The 23,066-nt window shown below is 35.6% G+C and overlaps 1 protein-coding gene and 1 pseudogene across 1 annotated transcript in view; one reads left to right on the top strand and one right to left on the bottom strand.

Moving 5' to 3' along the window:
• LOC124969944 (phospholipid-transporting ATPase ABCA3-like) overlaps positions 1 to 23,066 on the top strand; it is an 87,392-nt gene that overhangs the window by 50,427 nt on the left and 13,899 nt on the right. Inside the window, 12 exon segments of the mRNA XM_047532947.1 lie at positions 1,601 to 1,755; positions 1,966 to 2,121; positions 2,809 to 3,019; positions 4,274 to 4,424; positions 9,404 to 9,502; positions 13,008 to 13,167; positions 14,071 to 14,374; positions 15,322 to 15,580; positions 16,934 to 17,138; positions 17,743 to 17,962; positions 20,098 to 20,247; positions 22,115 to 22,299. Coding sequence (XP_047388903.1) covers positions 1,601 to 1,755; positions 1,966 to 2,121; positions 2,809 to 3,019; positions 4,274 to 4,424; positions 9,404 to 9,502; positions 13,008 to 13,167; positions 14,071 to 14,374; positions 15,322 to 15,580; positions 16,934 to 17,138; positions 17,743 to 17,962; positions 20,098 to 20,247; positions 22,115 to 22,299 — 2,255 coding nt within the window.
• On the bottom strand, positions 8,110 to 8,550 carry LOC124970437 (ubiquitin-conjugating enzyme E2 N-like; annotated as a pseudogene).

The raw sequence follows: 23,066 nt of genomic DNA, 5'->3' as shown, positions 1-23,066 counted from the left end.
ACCACTAAGCCTGCACTATATAAAATACTGGAGGAAATACTACACAAAGAAGAACTCAAAAACAATCTTTAGGGTTCTCAAATTCGGGAAGCTCTTCTGAAGAACAATTAAGCAAATGGAAATGAAGAAGGAATTAAATCAATGAAACAAACCAAAATGACTGAAATAATAGACATCTCTTCTAGTAATTCTGAATTTAAATGGTCTCAGCTTCCCAATTAGAAGACATAGACTGCCAGAATTTATTTTAAAACCAAATCCAACCATATGCTGTTTCCAAGAGACTTGTAGGCAAAGATATCCATACACTGAAAGTAAAGAATGGAAAAAGATATTCTGTGCAAATAGAGTCTGAAAACAAGCAGGAGTGGCTGTTCTCATATCTGACAAAGCAGATTTCAAACAAAAATTAATCAGAAGAGGCAAGGAAGGCCATGCATACTGTTAAAGGGAATAATCCAACAAGAAGATATAACAATAGTAATTATTTGTGCCCCAAATGACAGTGCACCTAATTACATAAAACAAACTCCTTAATATTGAGTGCCAGATAAATCAGCCCCCCCCTCATTAAGAGACAAGTCATCCAGACATTAAATCAATTGATTCTTCTGACCTCAATGATGCTATAAATCAAATAGACCTAAGAAACATCAATAGAATATTTTACCCAACAGCAGCAGAGGTATACATTCTTCTCAGTAACTTACGGAAAATAGACCATATTTTAGAACACAAAACAAGTCTTAGTAAATACAAAAAAAATCTATATTATCCCATACATCTTGTGAGATCATAATGCATTGAAATTGGAAATCAGGAACAAGGATTCCATTCTCACCTCTTTGTCAATATAGTTCTTTAAATGCTAGCCAGAGCAATTAAACAAGAGAAGGAAATTAGAGGGTTACAAATAGGAAAATATGAAGTTAAATTATCTCAGCAGACCCCAAAAACTCTACCAGAAGACTTCTGGATCTGATAAATTAAGCACAGTAGCAGGATACAAATTCTTATTAAATCTATCTATATCTCCCTTAAATTAAGTATGCATGGGGAAATTCTATCCAATTTGTTGAAACTAATATTCCTAAGTAGACAACTGACAAAACAGTGAAATATTCATTAAAATCTTAATCTAGACAATAGTTAACATCCCTAGCCACACCTTAGAATCAACTGGACAGATTTTTAAATACTAGTAGCCAAGTGTAGCCCCCCAAAATTCTTACTTTTCTCTAGGAGAAAACCCAAGCATCTACACTTTTCAGAAAGGTCCTCAGATGATTCTGATCAAGATTAAGGTCAAGAACCACTGATAGAAATTCTGATGGTAAGCTGGAAGTCTTGTCATGCTATGAAATTATTTCAGGTTACTGTTTACATCAGCAACCAAATTGTTCATAATCATCTTTCCTTTGTATTTTTCACCCTTAACAGCAATTAGAGCTGTGTTTCTCAATGAGTACAGATTAACATTTGAGTGCTGTTGAAATGGGAGTATTGTGATTAAACCATGAAAAAGACATTCACATCAGATGCTAATGAAGAACAAATACATGTGATTCTAAGTTCCTGCTGTGTCTTCTGCTTGTCCTAGGTCTTTTTCCCCCTACAAGTGGAAAAGCATGTATTTATGGATTTGAGATTACAAAAGATATGTTTCATATCCGGAAGAGCCTGGGCTTCTGTCCACAACATGATCTTTTGTTTGATTATTTAACAGTATTTGAACACCTTTACTTTTTTGCCCAGGTAAGCCAGAGAGAAAGTTTTCTCTTTTTGAATGCTTTAAGTGTTCATTTTGGGAAGAACTCTTCTTCAGTGGACAAAGTAAGATAGTGAAGGAGGAAATTTCTCCAATGTTGTTCTGTGTAAATGGTTCTAGTGTAAAATCTTTCTGAAATGGAAATGGTTGGTAGGTTGCTAGAATCCCAGTCTAAATCTCTCTTTGTTTGTTTGTAGCTGAAAGCATTGCCTCCAGATATATGTACAAAGGAAATTAATAATATCTTGGATGTTTTTAAAATGGGAGATAAAAAACATTCATTTCCCAAGACACTGAGTGGAGGGATGAAACGGAAGCTTTCTATCAGTATCGCACTTGTAGGGAATTCTAAGGTACTTATATAAGGAACCTGATTGAGTTTGCATTGTATCCTAGTCAGGAGGGGAAAAAAAAACCCTGAAAATTAGCTAATTATAAATCTAAGAGAACAGACAAACTTCTAAAAAATAAAGTCTATCCTAATCATCTCTTTTACCATATCTCTAATCAGGAGTCTAAAAACTAGGAACTGGGGGCAAAATCCAGCTCAGGCCTATTTTTGTAAATAATATGGCCACTTTGATGTGTAGAGTAGTTGCACTGTCCATCTAGCAAAGACTAAAGTTTTTAACTGTCAGGCATTTTACAGAAATGCTGTGAGAGTGGACCCTAGTAGTCTGTGTTTTTATATATATATTCATATGTTTTAGTTGTCAGTGAATATTTTTTATTTATATGCAGTGCTTAGAATTGAAGCCAGTGCCTCACACATGCTAGGCAAGTGCTCTACCACTGTGCTACAACTCCAGCCCCCAGTAGTCTAGTTTTAACAAGCTCTTGAAGTGATTCTGATACCCACTATAGTTTAAGAGTCATTGTTTTAGATCAGCTTGACTTACTTTATGTACTTTGTTTGGCAAGTAATGCTGCATAACTGGAAGGAAAAAAAAGAATAGAATAAAACCTAAAGTTGCCCCATGAATAGGAAGCTTTTCTACAAATGAAACAGTATCAGTCTAAAGTTGTATTTTTATCTATAGGTGGTGATGTTAGATGAGCCAACTGCTGGAATGGACCTGATCTCAAGGAGAGCCACCTGGGATCTCCTTCAACAGAAAAAAAATGGCCGTACCATCCTATTTACCACTCATTATATGGATGAAGCGGATCTTCTGGGTGACCGCGTTGCCATCATGGCCAAGGGGGACTTGCAGTGCTGTGGCTCTTCATTGTTCCTCAAGCAAAAATATGGTTTTTCAGATCTCCATTATTCTGTTAATTTATGACCTTTCCATTATTTCTACTTCCAGATTTATTTTCCTTCAGCACTACATTAACCAAAAAAAAAAAATTTATAGAGTATTATTTGGTTTCCTACTATATCAAACTTAGATTCTGTTTTTTCTTTTTTAGGGTTTCTAATCTGATCTTCACTTAGCAAATCTTATTTCCTATTAACTTTCCAGTATTAACCTTCTCAGGTCATTCTTTCTATTTATTTGTTTTTCCCCTTCACCTAGAATATATTGTTCTTCCGTGTGGTTGGATGGATGAATAATAAAAAGAAGGAAAAATAGATTGAGTTCAGACATCCCCAGCACCACATGATCTGTTCCTGCATTAATATCATTTAGGTATCCCTGTTACAATCAGAAACAGGGACTGGGAAAATAAGAACATGCCATCATGAGTTTTATTTCATTATGACTTCTTATTAACCATCTTTATACCATCAGAGTATTAGGATCTCACGTTTCCAAAATTCACCATTTGTTGTACTATCAAGAGTATAACCCTTGAATTTCAGCTGTCTGTAATGTTAAGCATAGTCTTATAAAATTAAAAACAACTGGAAAAGCACAGGGGCAAGAAGTGATATAAGTAGTTGGGGAAAAAAAGAAAAGAACTGAGAACTAAGGAATTCAACCAGATAAGCTGCAACAAAAATCTAAAGGAAAGTTAAGAACTAGTAAGAAAAGAAGGTTGAATTATTGGTGAGTTATTAGTATGTATCTCCCATAGCGTTGTAGGGAAAAATGAGAAGCAAGTTCACAGAGGACTTTCTCTTGTGAACTTTTTATTACCTGTACATGTAGATTCTGAATTAAAATCACTAATCCCTGAGAAAATAGCAGAATAAATAACACATTTATTCAGTACCAGGGTAGAGTTGCCTGTGTAGGTATTCAACATATCCAGACTCTTACATCTGAATTAAAAGGGGAACTTCTTGCAGCAGTGGGGGCTGGGGAGACTCTCACATTTCTTCCTATTCTTCACATTTCCTCTTACTATTCACACTTTCTATTCCTTGATGAAGGAATAATAAGACTGACTCTTGATGCAACATTTAGAAAGGTACTGTTATGACAAAAGCATATGTGGCAGGCACTCATTTCTCCTTTTCTCCAAAATTTGTCTTTAACCCAAACACAAAAAATTAAGTCAAGACAAACAAGAAAAGCTAGAAATGCAAAACTGATACTTGTTAATTATTTCCCTTAGGTGCAGGATACCACATGGTCATGGTGAAGGAACCATATTGTAAAGCTAACGAAGTTACCCGTCTTATATATCATTATGTACCAAATGCCATTTTGGAGAACAATATTGGAGCTGAATTATCATTTATCTTACCTAAAGAGTACGTAAATAGGTATGCAGCCAAGAAAACCTAGTGCTGTTCCATTATTATCATTTCAGATTTTATTTAAAAAGTATAGAAAAAATTATGAATTTAAAAAATCATTTATTTTTACTCTTTGGTTATCATCCATGTGATCACATTTTTATATACTTACAATCAACAATTGCATTTCAGCTCTTTTTTTGCTTAATGGACTGTGTTACATGTGTCTCTATGTATTAATATGATATAAGTGTGTGAATATGTGACTTTTGTTTACTTACTGAATGAAGTATCAGTGTTTAGGGACTGAGAGTAGAACAATTGCCCAGCCTGTGTGAGACCTAAGGTTTGAACCCAGCATAGCAAAAAAAGAAAGATCATTTTATTTAAACATCCCAATATTTAGGTATTGTTTTCTGTGTTTGCATGTATGGATCGTACTATTTAAAATAAGTTTCTGTGTAATTTCTTTTTATTTCCTAAAGTGGAATTGCCAAGTCAAAACACATGAAGTATTTTCAAGTAGTTACATAGTACCAGGTCTTACTTTTCTTTCTGATAACTGTATCAGCATTTTTTTTCTTTTATTTTCATACACTGCCTTGCTGTCATGGTTTATATAATGTCAGATCTGTTTAGCTAAACATTATGGTTCCCCAAGAATCTCTTGCCTTGTGTGTTTCTGGACTAGAGTTGGTCAAAAGAGAAACTTCCATGGGATTTGGAAGAAGTGAATGCATGACTGTCACTCTGAGAAGTATGTCATGGTGAGGTTCCCTCACTCTTCATATTCAGTTACTTGTCCCAACTTCTGACTCTTTTGACAAACAGGGTCTAGGTATATCTCCAGACTGCAGATTCCCCCAAACCTTTCCCTGAACTTCCTTCACTTCACAATCATATTCCAGCAACTGGTCCTACCAGCTTAGCACCCTTAAGGACCAACCTTTCTGCCCAAGAGTTGTGACTTTGTCATTGAAATAGAAGTGGACCCAACCTTCGGTCATGTCTTTGAACATGAGGGATGGGCTTACAATGCTGGCTGGGGTGACTGTCAGAATGAGATCACTCTAGTCATTAGAGGCAGGTGAGGTAGAAAATCCAAGGGATCACCCTTGGGAAACCTGGCAGTGGGCAGACTGGTAGATGCCAACCACCTTACACTGACAGTGATCCGACAGGTACTTCCGTTGGTAATGGGAGTTTGGTTCATTCCACCCTCTAAATAACCCAGTCATTCAGAGTTCAAGAAGAAACAACCATGGTCTTGTAATATTAAAGGACTTTAGTCTCAAAAAATAAAAAATAAATAAATAAATAAATAAATATGCTTACTCTGTCCATAGAGATTAATTCAAGATTAAGGGGGTTTTTTTAGCAAAAAAATTTAAAAAGTAATAAGATTAGGACTAGAAAAAACATAAAACTAAAAAATATAACCAAATTTAAAATTCAGTGCATGGATTAGATTAGATATAACTGAATAAAAATACAATAAACTAGCAAAGTTGGGAATATTTCCAGAGCGAAGCTCAAAGAAACAAAATTAAAATTTCTAAAGGAGATTTTTTAAAATAATATGAGGTATTTTAAAATACATTCTTTCCTGAAGGGAAGAATGGAAAAGAGGCAGTATTTGAAGAGATAATAGCTAAGAATTTATCAAAATATCCATTCACTACTAAATAGAGGGCCCATATAGGATAAATGAAAATAAATCCACTACTAGGAACATCATAGTGAGCTTTTAAAAGTCAAAGACAAAATTTGAAAAGCATTAGAAAGGGGCAGAAATATCAACAGAATGAAAGCACACCAATGTCTTTTAAGGACAGCACTGGAAGCCAAGAGAAGTGCAACTGTGTGTATGCTGGAAGAATACACCTACCAACCTAGAATTTCTACCCAACAAAAAATATCCTTTAATACTAAAAGTAAAATAAGACTAACAAAAACAGAGAATTCAACACTAGAAAACCTACATTGAAGGAAAATGTAAGGAATGTTCTTTAGGTAGAAGGAAAATGAACCTACATTGGGCTTCAGAAACAGAGACTAAAGAACAGTGACTACATAAAATAATAATGACTTGTGGAAAAATAGGATGGGTGGATAGGTAGGTAGAGACAGGCAGCAGATGAGCAGAATTTAAATGCACAACAATAGCATTGAAGTTAGAAAGCAAAGTACTCTAAAGTTCTTACATTGTCTAGGAGGAGGCAAAAGATAAATATATAACACTAACATTACATATATTAGAATTCTTATAATGACCACTTAGAAATGTGGAATAGAGAGCTAATAGAGAAAATGGAATATCACGCAGACAATCTGCATGAAGGGGAAACTGGTAAGTCAGTAGTCCCGTAACTATTTTAAAATTTGAATCTAATCTAAGGAGAATATTTACATTAAATGGTATGTCAAACACACAAGAATGCATACTCTATGGTTCTATTATATGAAGTTTAAAAATAAGTAAACAGGAGGAGGAATGTGGGAGGCTTGATGTAACTTAGCAGTATTGTTTCTTAACCTGCTTGGGTGTTACAAAGATGTTCATTTCATAATTCATTAAGCTGTGATTTATGTGCACGTGAACTTTTCTGTTCATTTCCTATCTCTATAATTAGGAGAGAATTAACCATTTTTCTCCTAGCTTTCCCAGGTCTATGATTTTTTTAAGCAATCACTTAGGTTTAGAGTTACTTTTACTAGATTCCAGTGACTTCATCAATTGGACTGGTAATAGTCATGGCTTCTGTTGTTGCCAAAGTGTAAGCAATACTTAAGAAAACTCTTACATTAAATATTCTAACACTAGGATCTTATGTCTTCTAGGTTGGTAGGTGTATTCTTCCAGCATACACACTGTTGCACTTCTCTTGGCTTCCAGTGCTGTCCTTAAAGACATTGGTGTGCTTTCATTCTGTTGATATTTCTACCCCTTTCTAATGCTTTTCAAATTTTGTCTTTGACTTTTTATTTTTTAGAATAACAAAAAATATTTCACTAAAACATAAGATTTACAGAAGTTTCCAGACAAGCTATACAAAATGGTCACAAGCTTTTTGTTTCTTTTTTGAAGGGGGGAATCTACACCTGACAGCAAAGTCACAATGTTATTAGTGAGGGCTGTGATGTTTGTTTAATGTTCCCATTTTGATTCAAACAATCAAGCTTGTCCATCTACAGAGTCTAAATAAAGTTAATCATGGCTAGAGAGCATATTCTGAAGAACTGGTTAGCTGCTTTTAACCAATGCAATTAGATCACCATAAAGGGGGGAGAAAGGAGCCCATAAAATTAAAATAAAACTACCTTTCCCCTCAAAAAAAAAAAAAAAATCAAAAAAAACCCCACAAAATAAAAACACCCATACCCCTGGCAGCTAACCCTGACAACTACCTTCATTCACAGCGCTTTATACTTAAACCGTGATGGGGGAAATAAATAAAAGCAGAGAGCTGCTGCTTTTAAACGTTCCACAACAATCCAGATGATACTTCTAGCCTCGGCTCATGCTTTACTACAGTAAATCAGGACAAGACATAGATTTGCTAATGTGCATTTTAATCACCAAAGGACTGAAGATGTCTGGGCTTTTATTCTGTAATGTTTCTATTAAGACTGTGTCCATTAAATGCAAACAAAAAAGGAAGAAGTCTTGGCAGAACAGGAAAAGTGATGCACACTTGATGATTGGATCGATTTAAATATTATTCATGGCATTTAGCCTACTCCATGCTCTAGCCTCATTGGTCTTCCACTGCTCTGCTACATCATTTGCTAATGGATCCTCTGGATTAGGAGCACTTAACAAAGCCTGGATCGACAGCAGAACTGTGTGGATCTGCAGTGCTGGGGACCACTTATCTTTCAATATATCTAAACATATTCTTCCCAACTTGTCTACATTAGGATGATAAATTTTGGTCATGAAACGTACTTTAGGTGCTGCCATTGGGTATTCTTCTGGAAGGAATAGTTCTAGTTTACAAGTCCCTTCCTCAAAGGGGGAATCCTGGGGGACAGCAATGACCTCATGAAAATAACAGGCATTGCTCTCATCTGGTTCTGCTTTAATGCCAGGAACTGGTTCTGCCAGCAAACGCTAGGTTTCCTTGATGATCCTGCAGGGCAGCCTGGCCATCTTGTCAGATCCCGAGTTTGGCCTCTGGTTTCGTCTCCCTGTCTTTGACTTTTTAAAGTTCACTATGATGTTCCTAGTAGTGGATTTATTTTCATTTATTCTATTTGGGCCCTCTATTTATGTAGAAAGAATGATTTTCTTCAATAGAAAACTATAAAAGTACTAGAAAGAAAGCTTGAATCTTCACTATATCAAACACTAATGTAAATTTAATGAGTCACTTAACCTCTCTGAGCTTCATTTTCTAATTTTATAAAATGGAGACAATAGACCTGGCCTTACAAAATTGTTATTATCAAACCACATTTTATACTATGACAACATAAGATATTTCCACTGCTTTCTAGCTTGGGATTGTAGCTCAGTTGTGGAGCGCTTGCCTAGCACATGTGAGGCACTGGGTTCAATCTCTAGTATCACATAAAGATAAATAAAATAAAGGTATTGTGTCCATCTACAACTAAAAATATTTTTTAAAAATGTTTCCTCTGCTTTTGTTGTACCCTGAGACCAGTCATTAAGATTTATCAAGCAAGGGCTAGTGTGTAGCTCAGTGGTAGAGCACTTACTTGGTATACTGAAGGTCCTAGGTTCAATCTCCAGTACTACAAAAAAAAGTAAAAAATATTATGGCGTCAAAAATCTCTTAAAAACAAACTATACTAGTAATATATAAAAGTATTATTTTATTACTACAGAAAAGATTTGGCTCTTTTCCTTCCTACCTTTGTGTAGTTAGTATTTTCCAGAGCAAACCAATGAATGTTTTTCAATATAATATAGTAAAAAGTATTTCAGCAACAAGGAAATATTAGAAATTTACTAAAATATTTTCCTTCTTTATTCTTTCTAGGTTTGAAGCTTTGTTCACTGAGCTGGAAACTCATGGAGTAAAGCTGGGCATTGCCAGTTTTGGTGCCTCTGTCACAACCATGGAAGAAGTCTTCCTTCAGTGAGTAGTGATAATCACAGAAAAAAATTGTCCTCTGCCAAAACTCATGGGCACTTTGGAAATAAATTTGTCTGACAGAGGCCAGAAAAAGCAAAATGTTTTATGGATACTAAGGCCCAAAAATGTAAAAAAAGAAAAAAATGTGTATTGAATGGAATGATCTATATGTGTCCCTAAAGTGATCTAAAGTGTAGTTCAAGTGCACACAGAACATTCTCCAAAGTAGATCATATGTTACAAAACAAAACCTAACAAATTCAGGAGGATTGGAATCATATTAAATAACTTCCCAGACCACTGGAAATCAAAAACAGGAGGGAAGTTTAAAATACATTCATAAATATGTGGAAATTAAATATTCTCCTGAACAACTAACAGAACAAAAGGAAATGTAAAAAAAACTTGGACAAATAACAGTGGAAAATAGCATATCAAAACTTACGGGATGCAACAAAAGCAGTTTTAAGGTAGTTTGTAGCAGTAAACACCTATACTAAAAATGATAGAAGATCTCAAACCTATCATTAGACCTTAAGAAAAGAAAAAATTCAGTTAAGAATTTACAGATAGCAGGAAATAACAAAGATAAGGGGAGAAATAAATGAAATAGAAACTAGAAAAATAAAGGAAAAGATCAACAAAATCAAAAGTTGGATTTTTTTAAAGATGAAATGAACAGCCTTTAGCTACAAGCTAGACTTTAAAAAAGAAGACTCAACTAAAAATCTGAATCACAACGGACCTACAGAAACAAAAAAGGATCATAAAAACTATTATGAACCAGTATACCAACAAATTGGATAACCTAGACGAAAAAGGAAATATATAGTGGTTTGTCATTATTATATTATTACATCATTTGTCATATTTACATTTACTAACTGTGCATTGTTGTTTCCTTACCCAGACCTCCAAAAGTAGAACAATGACTCAAAAATGATATTTTAGAAACATAAAATACTTATTAAAATGGAAAGTCAAAATAATATGGATGTAAATAGAGAATAGGACTTCAGTGAAAAGATATAACATATTTGTGCATTGGACAAATGTGATAGTTTTGTATGAGCAGACAGAAAAAAGGAAATGAGAAATATCTGAAATTTTAAATTCAGTTTAATCCATCTGTCCCAAAGAACTCAAAGCACTATCTGTTATGAAACTAAAATACATGAAATCTCCAAACGTTTGAAATTTTCTCTTATTTTCCTCTTCCGTAAATTTCTGGGGTTTTCTTAGAATCAGAATAAAGTAATGCTTTCTAACATGAGATTGATCAGTTTGTCACTTAAGTAATTAAAAAATCTGAAACTACTGAATCATAATTCCAAGAGACTTTTAAAAAGAAATATATAGTATTAAATGAGTGGCAAGTATTACTTATAGTTGCACTTGATTGCAGTTCTATAGCATGGGAGCATTCATACCTCTCTTGCCTTGGTGAGCCCTTTTTTCTGACATGGCAGCATGGATATAACACTACGCATTAAAAGCACTTATTTTGTAATGAGTTTAGTACCTCAAAGGAATACCAATTAAGTTTCATTAACTGTGTCATCAGTTTGTCCTAGTACCTCAGTGTTCATTTCTTATTACCTGCAAATCTAATTAAAAGAAATAGCTGCTGGGCACACTCCTGTAATCCAGCAATTGGGGGGATGGAATCATCAGGAATATCACAGTGAACCCCCCCATCATCACTCTCTCTCCATGGGAAAAAGGAATGCATTCTCCATCTTACCACCAGGTAGTTTGAGCCCATCTAGAAAACAAATAAGGCTGGGCATGGTGGTGCATGCCTATTATCCCAGCAGCTCTGGAAACTGAGGCAGGAGGATTGAAGTTCAAAGTCAGCCTCAACCACTTAGGAAGACCCTAAGCAACTTAGGGAAATCTTGTCTCAACATAAAAAATTTAAAAAGGAACTGAGGTGGAGCACTCCTGGGTTCCATTCCTAGTACCAAAAAATAAAGAAGAAGAAGAAGAAATAACTGTTATTAATGCCTGTTTGTCTTCCACTGAGTGTATACCCCGAGTTTTATGTTTATTACCATGTGAGCCTTGCAACACTAAAGATATTTTGAATATCAGACATGATGGCAATTTCTTTAAAAGAACCTTAAATGGTAGCCATGCCATGTGTAGTGGCGCACATCTGTAATTCTAGTGACTCAGGAGGCTGAGGCAGGAGGATCACAAGTTCAAAGCCACCCTCAGCCACTTAGTGAGACCCGATCTCAAAATAAAAAATAAAATGTAACTCAGTGGTAAAGCACCCATGGGTTCATTCCCCAGTTTAAAAAAAAAATCACAAAAATAATTATATTAAGTTGATCTAAATTGGTATTTGCCCATACAACAAAAATGCTGTAGCCTGTAAATGCCAAATATTTGAGGATTCTGATAAAAAATAAGGGGAAAAGGATCTTAATATTGGAGAGTGTGGAACACCACCTCGAGGGACAGAGGAAGAAGCACTTACACAAGAACCTGAGAAGGAAAACTGTAGACATAGGGGCTGAGGTTGTGACTCAGTGGTTGAAGTAGGAGGATCACAAGCTTGAGGTCAGCCTCAGCAACTTAACGAAACTCTAAGCAGCTCAGCAAGACCCTGTCCCAAAATAAAATAAAATAAAATAAAAAGGGGTGGGTATGTGGCTGAGTGGTAAAGCTCCCTAGAATTAAATCTCTTGTACCAGGCTGGGATTGTGGCTCAGTGGAAGAGCACTTGCCTAGCATGTGTGAGGTACTGGATTCAATCTTCAGCACCACATAAAAGTAAAGATATTAAAACAAAGAAAAAATGTAGGTAGAAGACAGAGGCATAGGGTCATGGAATCCAAAGGAAGGGAGTGTTTCAAGAAGGAAAAGATGCTTAGCAGTATCAAATGCTGCTGAGAGATTGAATAAGGTTATTAGCAAAATATAGGACACACTTACGGGCAAAAGAAAGGGAAGGAGACATGAGATAAGAGATGTTTAAATGCTGATGAAGATGGGCTATCAGAAAACAAAAATGCCAAGATAAATTAGAGTACTGGTAAGGTTCCCAAGGATGAGGAAAACGTAGAGCAGCCATAGCAGAGATGGAAGGATTTGCCTTATACAATAAGAGAGCACTTTTTCAATGTGATGGGAAAAAACATGATGAACAGGGTCCTACATCATCCAGATTCTCCTTCTGTCACCTTCTATGACCCAAGCATACAGAATTTCATTCAGGCCATCACATGCGCTATTCTGTCTAGAATATTCTTACATAGTTAATGCTTTTTTCATTCTTTTATTCTCAAGTAAAAGGTCATTTCTTTCATGAAGGCTTTCCTGGCTTAGCAAGTGTGCATTGGTTATTCTAAAATCTCTCATAACCTTCCATCTTCCTATTTTAGCACTTATTTAGCTGATGAGTTTTCTTTACCTCTGTTGGATTTTTATCTCAGTGAGACCCTGCCTTCTCTTATATTGTACCCCCATAACATAGGTTAAACAAGATGTTTTGATGCAGGGTCAGCAAATTGGCAGACTCCTCAATGAATTTCACAGCCAATCAGCTCTCCTCCATGTTTGATTCTAAAGAAGTTGAGACAGAACGCACTGTGGATGATAAGCAACAGAGTGACTCCTTGATGCCACAGGATCTCTCTAACATTCAGTTTAATACTGGGGTAATTACACTTGCTTGGGACTATAAAATTAGAAGGTTTGGTTAGTAATGGAGATTATGGTAAGATCAGTATACAATCTGGTGGTATTAAGAGAAACTATCCTAGAAATTCCCCAGTCTTTCTCATGATTAGTTACTCTTCCCCACCCTGCAATGTTCCTCAAGGACAGACTAGAATCACCACCTTCTGTAGTTCCCACAGAAAATCAATGATTGAGTCCTGACAGTTTTTCTCTAAATATTCCTCTAATCTATAATCTTCTCTCCATTTCCACCCTCATTTTCTTATTCAAGCCCTATTCATCTCACATAGTCTCTCTCACCTTCACATATTTACCTTTAAGTTTGTCCTTTAATCTACATTCAAATGACCTTTTTTTGTTATGCAAGACATTTTTAAAAATTTTTATTTCTATCTATTTAGCATCCTTTATTGAGTCCCCCATTATCTACAAAATTAAATCCAAGCTTCTTAGCAAACCATATGTTACTTTCCATAACTTCACTTTCTTTCTGACCTGTCTTTTGTACCTCCTTGCCTTGAAAATGAAGCTCTCAAAACACCCAGATTTCTATCTACCAAACACTTCATGCTTGTAACCTGGTTAACTTTTATCTTTTTTTTTTTTTTTTTTTTGGGTGCTGGGGATCGAACCCAGGCCTTGCGCTTACAAGGCAAGCACTCTACCGACTGAGCTATCTCCCCAGCCCCAACTTTTATCTTAAATAATCAATTCATCTCACCAAAAAGCCCTTCACCAGTATGATAGGGAAAGCATATAGGGTATTAGGAGATCACATAAGAAGGGCACCTAAATCAGGCTTTGAAGATCAAGTAATTTTCCTCTAAACTGAACTGAAGGGTTATTAGAAGCCTATTTTCTGTCTGTTTCTTTTTTTGTAGATTCCTCTTTGCATCCAACAGTTCTATGCTTTGCTGCTAAAAAGGGCCTTGTATACTTTTCGTCACTGGAGGGTAATGTTACTGCAGATTTTGATACTACTGATTTTCACTGCCTTCGTCCTAAAAGCCATCCTCTACTATTCAGAAGTGAAGGATGCTCCTGTTTTGGAGTTGAATTTGCAACAATATGGTCAATCTTTTGTCCCTTTCTCTATCTCTGGAGAAAGGGAAGTGGCTGGTCGGTTTGCTGAACGCATGAGATTTATGCTAAGAAGTGAGAACCACATTCTTCAACTAGTGAGTGGTAAGGGCTTTGTAGAGAAGGACTTTCAGTGTATGCGGCCTTTACTATAACTTGAATGCTCACATGTTTACAACATGGAACAGACTGCTTTTCAATTTCTGCTTTCCTCATCTCCTGAAAGCAGTAGAAATACAGTCCAGAACATGTCTCTGCTTCTGCCAACCTTTATTCCAATAGCTTGTCATATAAGAAACATGTTCAGTAACTTGAGGAACTGATAAAGGTCTTCAGAGAGAACCCTTCTGGCTATATATATTGGACCTAATTTGGTAAAGGAGGGACTCCAAATTCTTTTTACACTATAAAGAATGGAAATTTCAGAAATAGTTACTTTTGGAGGGACTGGAATGATATGTAATGAACTGCTGCACATAGAACCAGAACAAAATGAATTTTTCACTTATAAATGCCCAAAAGCATTTAGGTGTCAGGAGATAAAAAGATGAACAAGTTATAGCTATGCTGTTACAGAGGTTACTCATGAATAAAGTTCATGACCATGCAGTGCTTTTTGGTTTACCAAGTCCTTTGGCATGCATGTTTCCATTTGATATTTATAATATAAGTGAGATTCAAGGATTAGCCCAAGGTCAGAAAACTGGTAGACCCAGCATTCAAAACCCAAGCCTTCCAAATCCTTCAACAATACATACACTGCCTCATTTTAAAATTTTGATCACTTCTTACATCCTTGAGCATTTATACACTCTGTCTTGGTTGATGGGACATCTGTGTTTCATGTTCCACATGAGGACAGGAAATATATTTTTGAATAGCTTTTATTTCCTTTCCTACCACCAATATGCATGATAGTTGTTATTCCAGATTATAAACTTCTCAATGCCTCTGTATCCCACATTGCCTGGCACTTTATAAATGGTCAATAAATGTTTGTTGATTGGACTCAAACCATTATGTATGTTGACTTATGAGTATTGTTTCCCTAGGTAACGTAGAAGACTTCCTTTTGAGAACTAAAAGATGTAGTCAGCAATGTATTGTTGCTTTTAATCTTGAGGTCTACAGAAGCAGAACCATCATCACTGCTCTGTTTAACAACCAGGCATACCACGCCGCTCCAATAGCCCTAACTGTAGTCGACAATATTATGTACAAGTTCATCTCTGGTCCCACTGCTTCTATCTCTGTCTTTAACAAGCCTCAACCTCGAACTGTCAACCAAAGAGTAAAGGAACAATTCCTTGAGTACGTGTGGTTTCACTTTCTTCGGGATTTAATTTTTTTTTCTGAATTTATGTTATAAATGTTTATGCCATGAACGCATTATGCTATAAGACAGTTGTACTGCAAGTGTGGTCCAAGGACTCCTGGGGGTGATATAGACCATTTTGAGGGAACTGATAGGTCAAAACAATTTCCTAATAATATTTTCCAAATAACCAGTGCATGTTGTAGAATCATGCATAATTAAAAGATCCATTAAAAGTTCAAAACTAACCAATGGATTTCAACCTGACACAAGTAAGAATGTTAACTGATAGTTTTCAGATTCTGTTATAACTAGGGTGACCAGTTGTGCTGATTTGCCCAGTATGTAGAGGTTTCCTGGGACCCAGAACCTCAAATACAAAAGTGGGAAAGTCCCAGGCAAATAGGATGAGTTGAATCACAATTGCAGCTAACCTGTAAGAAATTATCACTTGTCAGGTTTTGGTGTAGAAATTAAGAATAACCACTGTTATCTGAAAGGGTTATTAAAATATTTGCTGTTTCAAGTACAAACCTGGTAAAGCCATATATTCTTCATTTATTTCAACCAAAACAAAGCACTGTAACAGATGGAATAATCAGATAGTGGAAACAGTTCTGTCTTTTGGTAAGCCAGATTTTTAAAGAAATTTTCACACATGTAAAATAGTTCCACTACTCTCAGTAAATATTGTGTGCAAAAATAGGGATTTCTTTTAGTAAAATGTGTTTTTGTTAACAAGTAATTGACTTGTTATTTTAGTGAACTAATAAAATATTTTTAAGTTTATTTTCATTAAAAATCCACATAAGTTCTATGAGATTTTTCAAGATACTTTAAATAGCATAAGATCTTAAGAGATGGACAAGGGCTACTCTGTGATAAGTTTTTACTACCTTAGAGTGAAATTAAAATAAACCCAAAATGGTAACATATGTATGTTAATATAAGGCAATTAGTTATTGTAAATTAGTGAGACCCTGTCTCAAAATAAAAAATAAAATGGACTTATGTAGTTCAGTGGTTAAGCACCTCTGGGTTTAATACCTCATACCAGAAAATGTTTATAAAATGTAGATGATAAAATAATTGGTTACTATAATAGTATACAGTATAATCTTTATCCTCTGGTCCCTATACTTTCCTGGATTGTTCTCCTTCTAGCTTCAAATTAAGAGAAACCCCCCCCCCAAAAAAAAAAGTAATGATAGTAGTTTTTAGTATAATGTCATTATCTGTCAACAAATTGACAGTCATATATTCTACACACCAAAATTGCTGTTTGTATAAATTGTGTTCCTACTCTTCATGATATAACCAGTATTTTGTTCATGTCCCATCCTTTGCAGGGGCATTAAAGGACATGATATTGCCTTCAGTTTGTTCTTCAGCGTAGCCTTCATGGCTAGTAGTTTTTCTCTCCTGACAGTCAGTGAGAGAGTCTGTAAAGCAAAGCACATTCAGTTTGTAAGTGGAGCATATATTGGCATTTTCTGGCTTTCTGCTTTGTTTTGGGATTTTATCGTCTTCTTAGTTTCTTCCTCCCTACTACTGGTAAGTGTTTGAAGTTGTACCTGGACTTATCTTCTCCTGCTAAAGTCAGCTAATTTTCCCTAATTTCTGACATTAGGAAATATAACATGAAAGCTTTTGGGGGGAAGGCCCTTGCCCTCCTCTACCCCATCAGCTAGACATTGAGTATCCCTAGAACATTTCTGTAGGTATTAGTGACTAGCCCTGAGTCTGAGCCTGAGCCTTTGCCTGATTCCAGTTTGCTCAATTAAATGTGAGAATTTTGTTTTAGGTTTTAAGAAATTGGCTTAAAAAGTTAGATCTACATTTTCCTGCACATCATTGTCCCTATAAATTTCTTAACAAAAGAGAAAAAGAAAAGAAAGGAATAAAAAAGAAAACTACTCCAAATAGGAAAAAACAAGAGAGGAGGTGAAGGGAAGCTGATGATCTTTGTGGTTACTTTCAGTTGAATAAGTGGAAGTGAGTCATGCTGATGCCAGTGAGTCAGGATTTTAAAAGCAGAACTAGCTATTTGCCTGTGTGATGAGTTGATTTCTTAGTGCACCATCTTCTGCCCACCCCACAGCAGTACTTCCTCCTCCACCAACTAATCCTCATCTCTGCTTGGTCTTCATGTTTCTAGGTAGTCTTCTATGTCTGTAACGTGAAAGCATTTTTGGAGGACAACCACTATGTAGATGTCTTGTTCATCTTAATGCTGTTCGGCTGGTCTACCATTCCCTTAATATATTTGATGAGCTTCATGTTTTCCAGCAGTGCTGCTGCCTACACCAGACTTCTTATATTTAATGTTCTTACAGGCATTTCTAGCTTTTTCTTGGTCTACATGATAGATGCTAATGGTAAGTGAAAGTCTTCAGGCTTTTCTTCTCCACAGGAAATTAGTGCTTATCTATTAGTGGGAAGCATAGGATTCATATAGAATAGTTTTAAGAAGGGTAGTTTCTTAGATGTCTTTGTACACACTAGTAATTTCATCATGAGTTAGACTGTGAGACTTCTAATTCAATGATTTTTATCACTACTCAAGTTCCATTAGCTTCCTGTCCCCATACCAACACATAGATTGTAGATCCTGTTTTGTGGGTAATGAAGGGAATGCATTCATTCCCTGAGAATCATCTCACTGATATTTCTTACTAATACAAGGACCTATTTTATTAGTGACTAAAGAGATGATTCTGGGAGGCAAGTTCCAAAAATGTACTGCTTTCAGTCTAGGTATTAGTTGTAGATGTGTGTCTGGCTCATCTGTTTTCTGTGGAACAGAAAAAAGAAAGGCCATTGTGCTGTATACATTATTTGTAAAGAAGAAAGTAGAATAAAATGAATGTGGAGAGGTAGACAAGGGCCAGATCTTAAAGGACCCTGTGGGCTAGGATTTTGTATTATGGTCTAAGTTTTGGAAAAGATCTTGGATTCCCTAGGATTTTATTACCGCTATCCCCCGGAAGCCCAGGAAGCCTCTATAACCTCATTTTCTACTTTCTCACAGGCCATTGAAAAATATGTAAAAATAAAAGTAGAAAAATATTACTCTAAATCACATTTACCGAAGACAGCTACTTTAAAGAATTTAGTATATTGTTCTAGACTTTGATCTAAGCATTATTTTATTCTGGTGAAATCATTAGTTATAAAATTTATCATTTTTCTTTGTCAATTAGTTTTCTGTGCTATGTAACAGGTTACCAAAAACCTAGCAATTCAGAACAAGACAAATTTACTGCCTCACAATTTTCCATGGATCAGGAGTCCAAGTACTTGTTATCTGTGTCCTCTGCTGGGATTAAATCAAGGAACTGTCAAAGACTACAGTCTCATCTGAGGGTCAGATTCTCTTCTAAAATCGCTGCTTGTTATCAGTTCCTTGAAGCTGTAGGACAAGGGTCATTCCTTGCCACATGCATTTTCAAGGCCAACAGGAGAATATCTTTTACTTCAAATCTTGGTGATTTCAGGAAGGACCTAGTCCACTTTTTAAAAATATTTTTTTAGTTGTCAATGTACCTTCATTTTACTTGTTTACTTGTTTATATCGAACCCAGTACCTCACACATGCTAGGCAAGTGCTCTATCACTGAACCACAACTCCAGCCCAGGACCTAGTCCACTTTAAGAACCCACCCTTGAAAGAATAATTTCCCTTTTGCTTGAATCAAAATCAAATGAGGGCTATAGCTCAGTTGGTAGAGTGCTTGCTTTGTAAGCGTAAGGCCCTGGGTTCAATCCCCAGCACTGCAAAAAAAAAAAAAGTCAAATGATTTGGAACTTAATTACATCTGCAAAAAATCTTGCCCTTTGTTATATAACATACAAACCTAATCATACATCCAAAGGGAGGGGATATCTATCACACTATATGTATTTTCCCATACTGTTACAACCCTTTTATAAATATTTATTCCAGTTGTGTAACATTTATTGCACAGATATATCATAGTTTGGCTAACATTTGTTCCTTTTAATTATTTCCAGTGTTCTACCTAAATGGAAGATGTAGCAAAAACTTGTCTGTATTTTAGGTAATTTCCTTAGAATAAATTTTCCAAGAGTAGAATAATGGGTCTTTTGTCCTAAAAAATTATTTAGGTCCTTTTTACATAAACATTTGATTCCTTAATTCTCTGGAATGCAAACTGTTAGCTGTTAACTTCTGTTGACATTTACATGTATCACAGCTGTAATTTTTAGAGTAGTACACAGAACTGAAACATTTAATTCAGCAGTTATTTCATGTCACTCCAAACTCCCCTACCTATTCCTTTGGACCCATAAACTGAAAAATTGTATCTTTCCTCTTTATCATCAGTAGTATATAACTTCTCAATACACACTGAACCATTGACTTTCCTACTATTCTGAACCTCATGATAAGGAAAAGGTTATTAGTATCTAAGTGAAGATTTTCAGAAATTGTCTGGAACTTTGTGAATTTTCTGCAATGAAAATTAATTTTATTTATTTTCTACCCTAGTAATGGATTTGGGTATATTCAACAAAACATTGGTTAGTATATTCTTTCTGCTTCCTACTCACAACCTTGCAAAGTCCATCAGTGGATTTTATGATAACTTCAGAACCCAGAGGTACTGCAACATCACTTCTGAAGACTGTAAGATTAATAGTGAGTACCATGGGCTCCCCCTTGTCCCTCGAAGCAGTTGATCTCTTCTTTCTCTAGTGTTCCACATTAGAGTACAGAATTTGTTTTATCCTGTTTTTTGTTTTGTTTTGTTTTGTTTTGTTTTGTTTTTGTTTTGAGAAGGTGTTATTTAAGAATGTCTGTGGATGACATTTTCCATACTTAAGTCATTTCTTCAACTTGGAGAACTTTCTGTAAAGCCCCTTGCCATCTTAAAAGATAGAAAGGATAAACAGTGTGTTCACTCGACTCTTGCATTGCTTATCCAAAGGTGATCTTTGAGATGTTTACTAAAAAGTAGTGGGGTCATGGTGCCCTTTGGGTTTTCAACAGGTGTAGCTAAAATTCTTTGAGTGATTTCTGTGAACCATGCATTGTTTCTGAAGGCTTCATACATGTTACTTCTTATAATTACCTCATGACTTTAGGTATAATTATTATCCTTAACTTTATAATTTTTCTTCACATATGGAAACTGAGGCAGAGAGCTATAAAAGCTTCCTAAGAGCTCACAATCACTACTTAATAAAGCTGGGACTTGGACCTAGAAATAGTCCCAGAGCCCATACTCCTTTAACAGCTCTGTTAACTGCCTAACAACTCATAGGAAACTTTTGAGAGGCAGGAAAATAGATGTATAGTCCATAATAGCAGTGTTTAAGGCACAGGGTCTCAAAAAAATCAGTCAGATGAGGTTTCAAGCATGCAAATACCATGAATCCATGTAGGGAAGCACAATTCAGTGAAGTAGCATAGCAGGAAAGGACGAATCAAAATTCTGTGAAGGCAAGCTTCATGAAGTTACATAGATTAAAACTCAATCAGGGACCCTGGGATAAACAGCAAATAGATTGAAACAAGAAAAGCTGAGCCACCCAACAGGGCATGGAACCTCTTTGCCTTCTGCCCTGACTTTTTTGGTACTTTTGTAATATGGTAGGCAGAAGTTTCCAAATGGCATCAGAATCCCAACTATTCTTCAATTCAGAGGAAACTGGGGTATCAGAGACTTAAAGCACCCAAAAACTTTACTTTCTAACTGTAACCACCAAATGAGTTGTAAAATTTGAGTTACTAGCCCATTATTTTTCACTATGAATAGACTTTAGTGCCCTTTCATATTTATATGTTAATCTTACCTCTAAAAGTTTTTAACAATTTGAATAATATCAGGCACAAGAAACATTTTAATGAAATTAAGGGAAAAAATGCATCAATGCTCTTTAAGGAAAGACTGACCTTATATATAATTCTCCACTAATTATTTAATTCTACATAAGTCACCTAACTAGGAAAATATGTGTGGGAGGAACAGAAGAGCCCCCTGCCCCCACATTGATCAGAGTGTCTCAGGTACCAGGTTACCTAGGCTGTTGGGGGAGTATTTTCCATTGTTTTAATGCATACCTCTTGTTAGTCCAAGAGAGATGTTTCAAGAAATTGTATCACTGTTTACATTGACTGCAGTTACAACAATCTTTAAACTTTCTTACATTTGATTACGTTAACTTCTGTTCATATAGGCACAGGCCTCTCCATTAATGTCTCAAGTAACATAGTCTCTTTTTAAAAAATATTTTTTAGTTGTAGATGGACACAGTATCTTTATTGATTTGTTTATGTTGTTCTGAGGATCAAACCCAGTGCCTCATATGTGAGGCAAGCACTCTACCACTGAACCACAACCCCGCCCAAGTAACAGTCTTTATATGTTTACTGTGGTCATATGTTTGGGGAAAAAAGAGCATTGTTAATTAAAAAAAAAAAAAAAACTTTCCAAACTCAGTAAGTGTAAAGTGAGAAGAGTTAGCAAGTGTTAAATTAGCAGGTCTCCTTTTGTCTTTCTCAGACATTAAATATGAAGAAAATTATTATGGATTTCAAGGTCATGGGATTGGAAAATATGTTATTGCCATGATTGTCACTGGCTTCCTTTTTCTCATCCTACTTTTCCTCATTGAGGCCTACCTCTGGACTTGTAAATCTCTTTGCTGTAATTTCTTATATGGCTGCTTCTTCAGAAAACAAAAGAGGGTGAGTAGATAAGCATCTAACTTGGTGAACACTCACACTCAAACCTCTCACTCAAAGGATGTGGAACCTTATCATTAAAGAAGTTCCTACTATCTCTCACAACCACTCAGTGACAAATCTGGGACTAGAAACCATATTTTTTTCTGATTACTTCTGTAGTGCTTTTTTCATTCTATTCAGCTGCTACTTAAACAAAAAAAAAAAAGAATGGTTGCCGAGTGGCATGCCTGTAATCCCAGCAGCTTGGGAGACTGAGGCAGGAGGTTTGCAAGTTCCAAGCCATCCTCAGCAACTTAGCAAAGCCCTAAACAACTCAGCAAGACCCTGTCTCAAAATTTAAAAAGTGCTAGGGAGTGCGCCTCAGTGGTTAAGTACCCTGGGTTCAATCCCTGGTAACAAAAAAAAAAAAAAAAAAAAAAAAAAGCCACATCAGTTAAGAGAACATCCTTTTTTTCTGTTTTTTTTTTTTTCCTTTATTGTCAAAACATATTCATTTGTCTCCTACCTTTGACACACATTGTTCTAGGCCTAGGTGAATAGAAGAGGACAAAACAAACTGGGAAGGCCTGACAACATGGCAGAGAGAAAAGGAGAGAAAATGAGGGAGCTCTAAGGTCTATATGGTAGCTAATGGGAAAATACCTGAAAAAGGAAATTGAAAAAAATTTTAAATCCAAAGACCTAGTAGCAGAAAAATGGCCCTGATTTTTCTTTCCTCCTTTTCTTTTTTTTAGCTAACAATATAATTCTTTTAAAAGGGAGATCTA

Source organism: Sciurus carolinensis, chromosome 18 (assembly GCF_902686445.1).
Source record: "Sciurus carolinensis chromosome 18, mSciCar1.2, whole genome shotgun sequence".
Classification (NCBI taxonomy): Eukaryota; Metazoa; Chordata; class Mammalia; order Rodentia; family Sciuridae; genus Sciurus; species Sciurus carolinensis.
The sequence above is the reverse complement of the archived record's forward strand: the minus strand, read 5'-3'. Positions and strand labels throughout refer to the sequence as shown.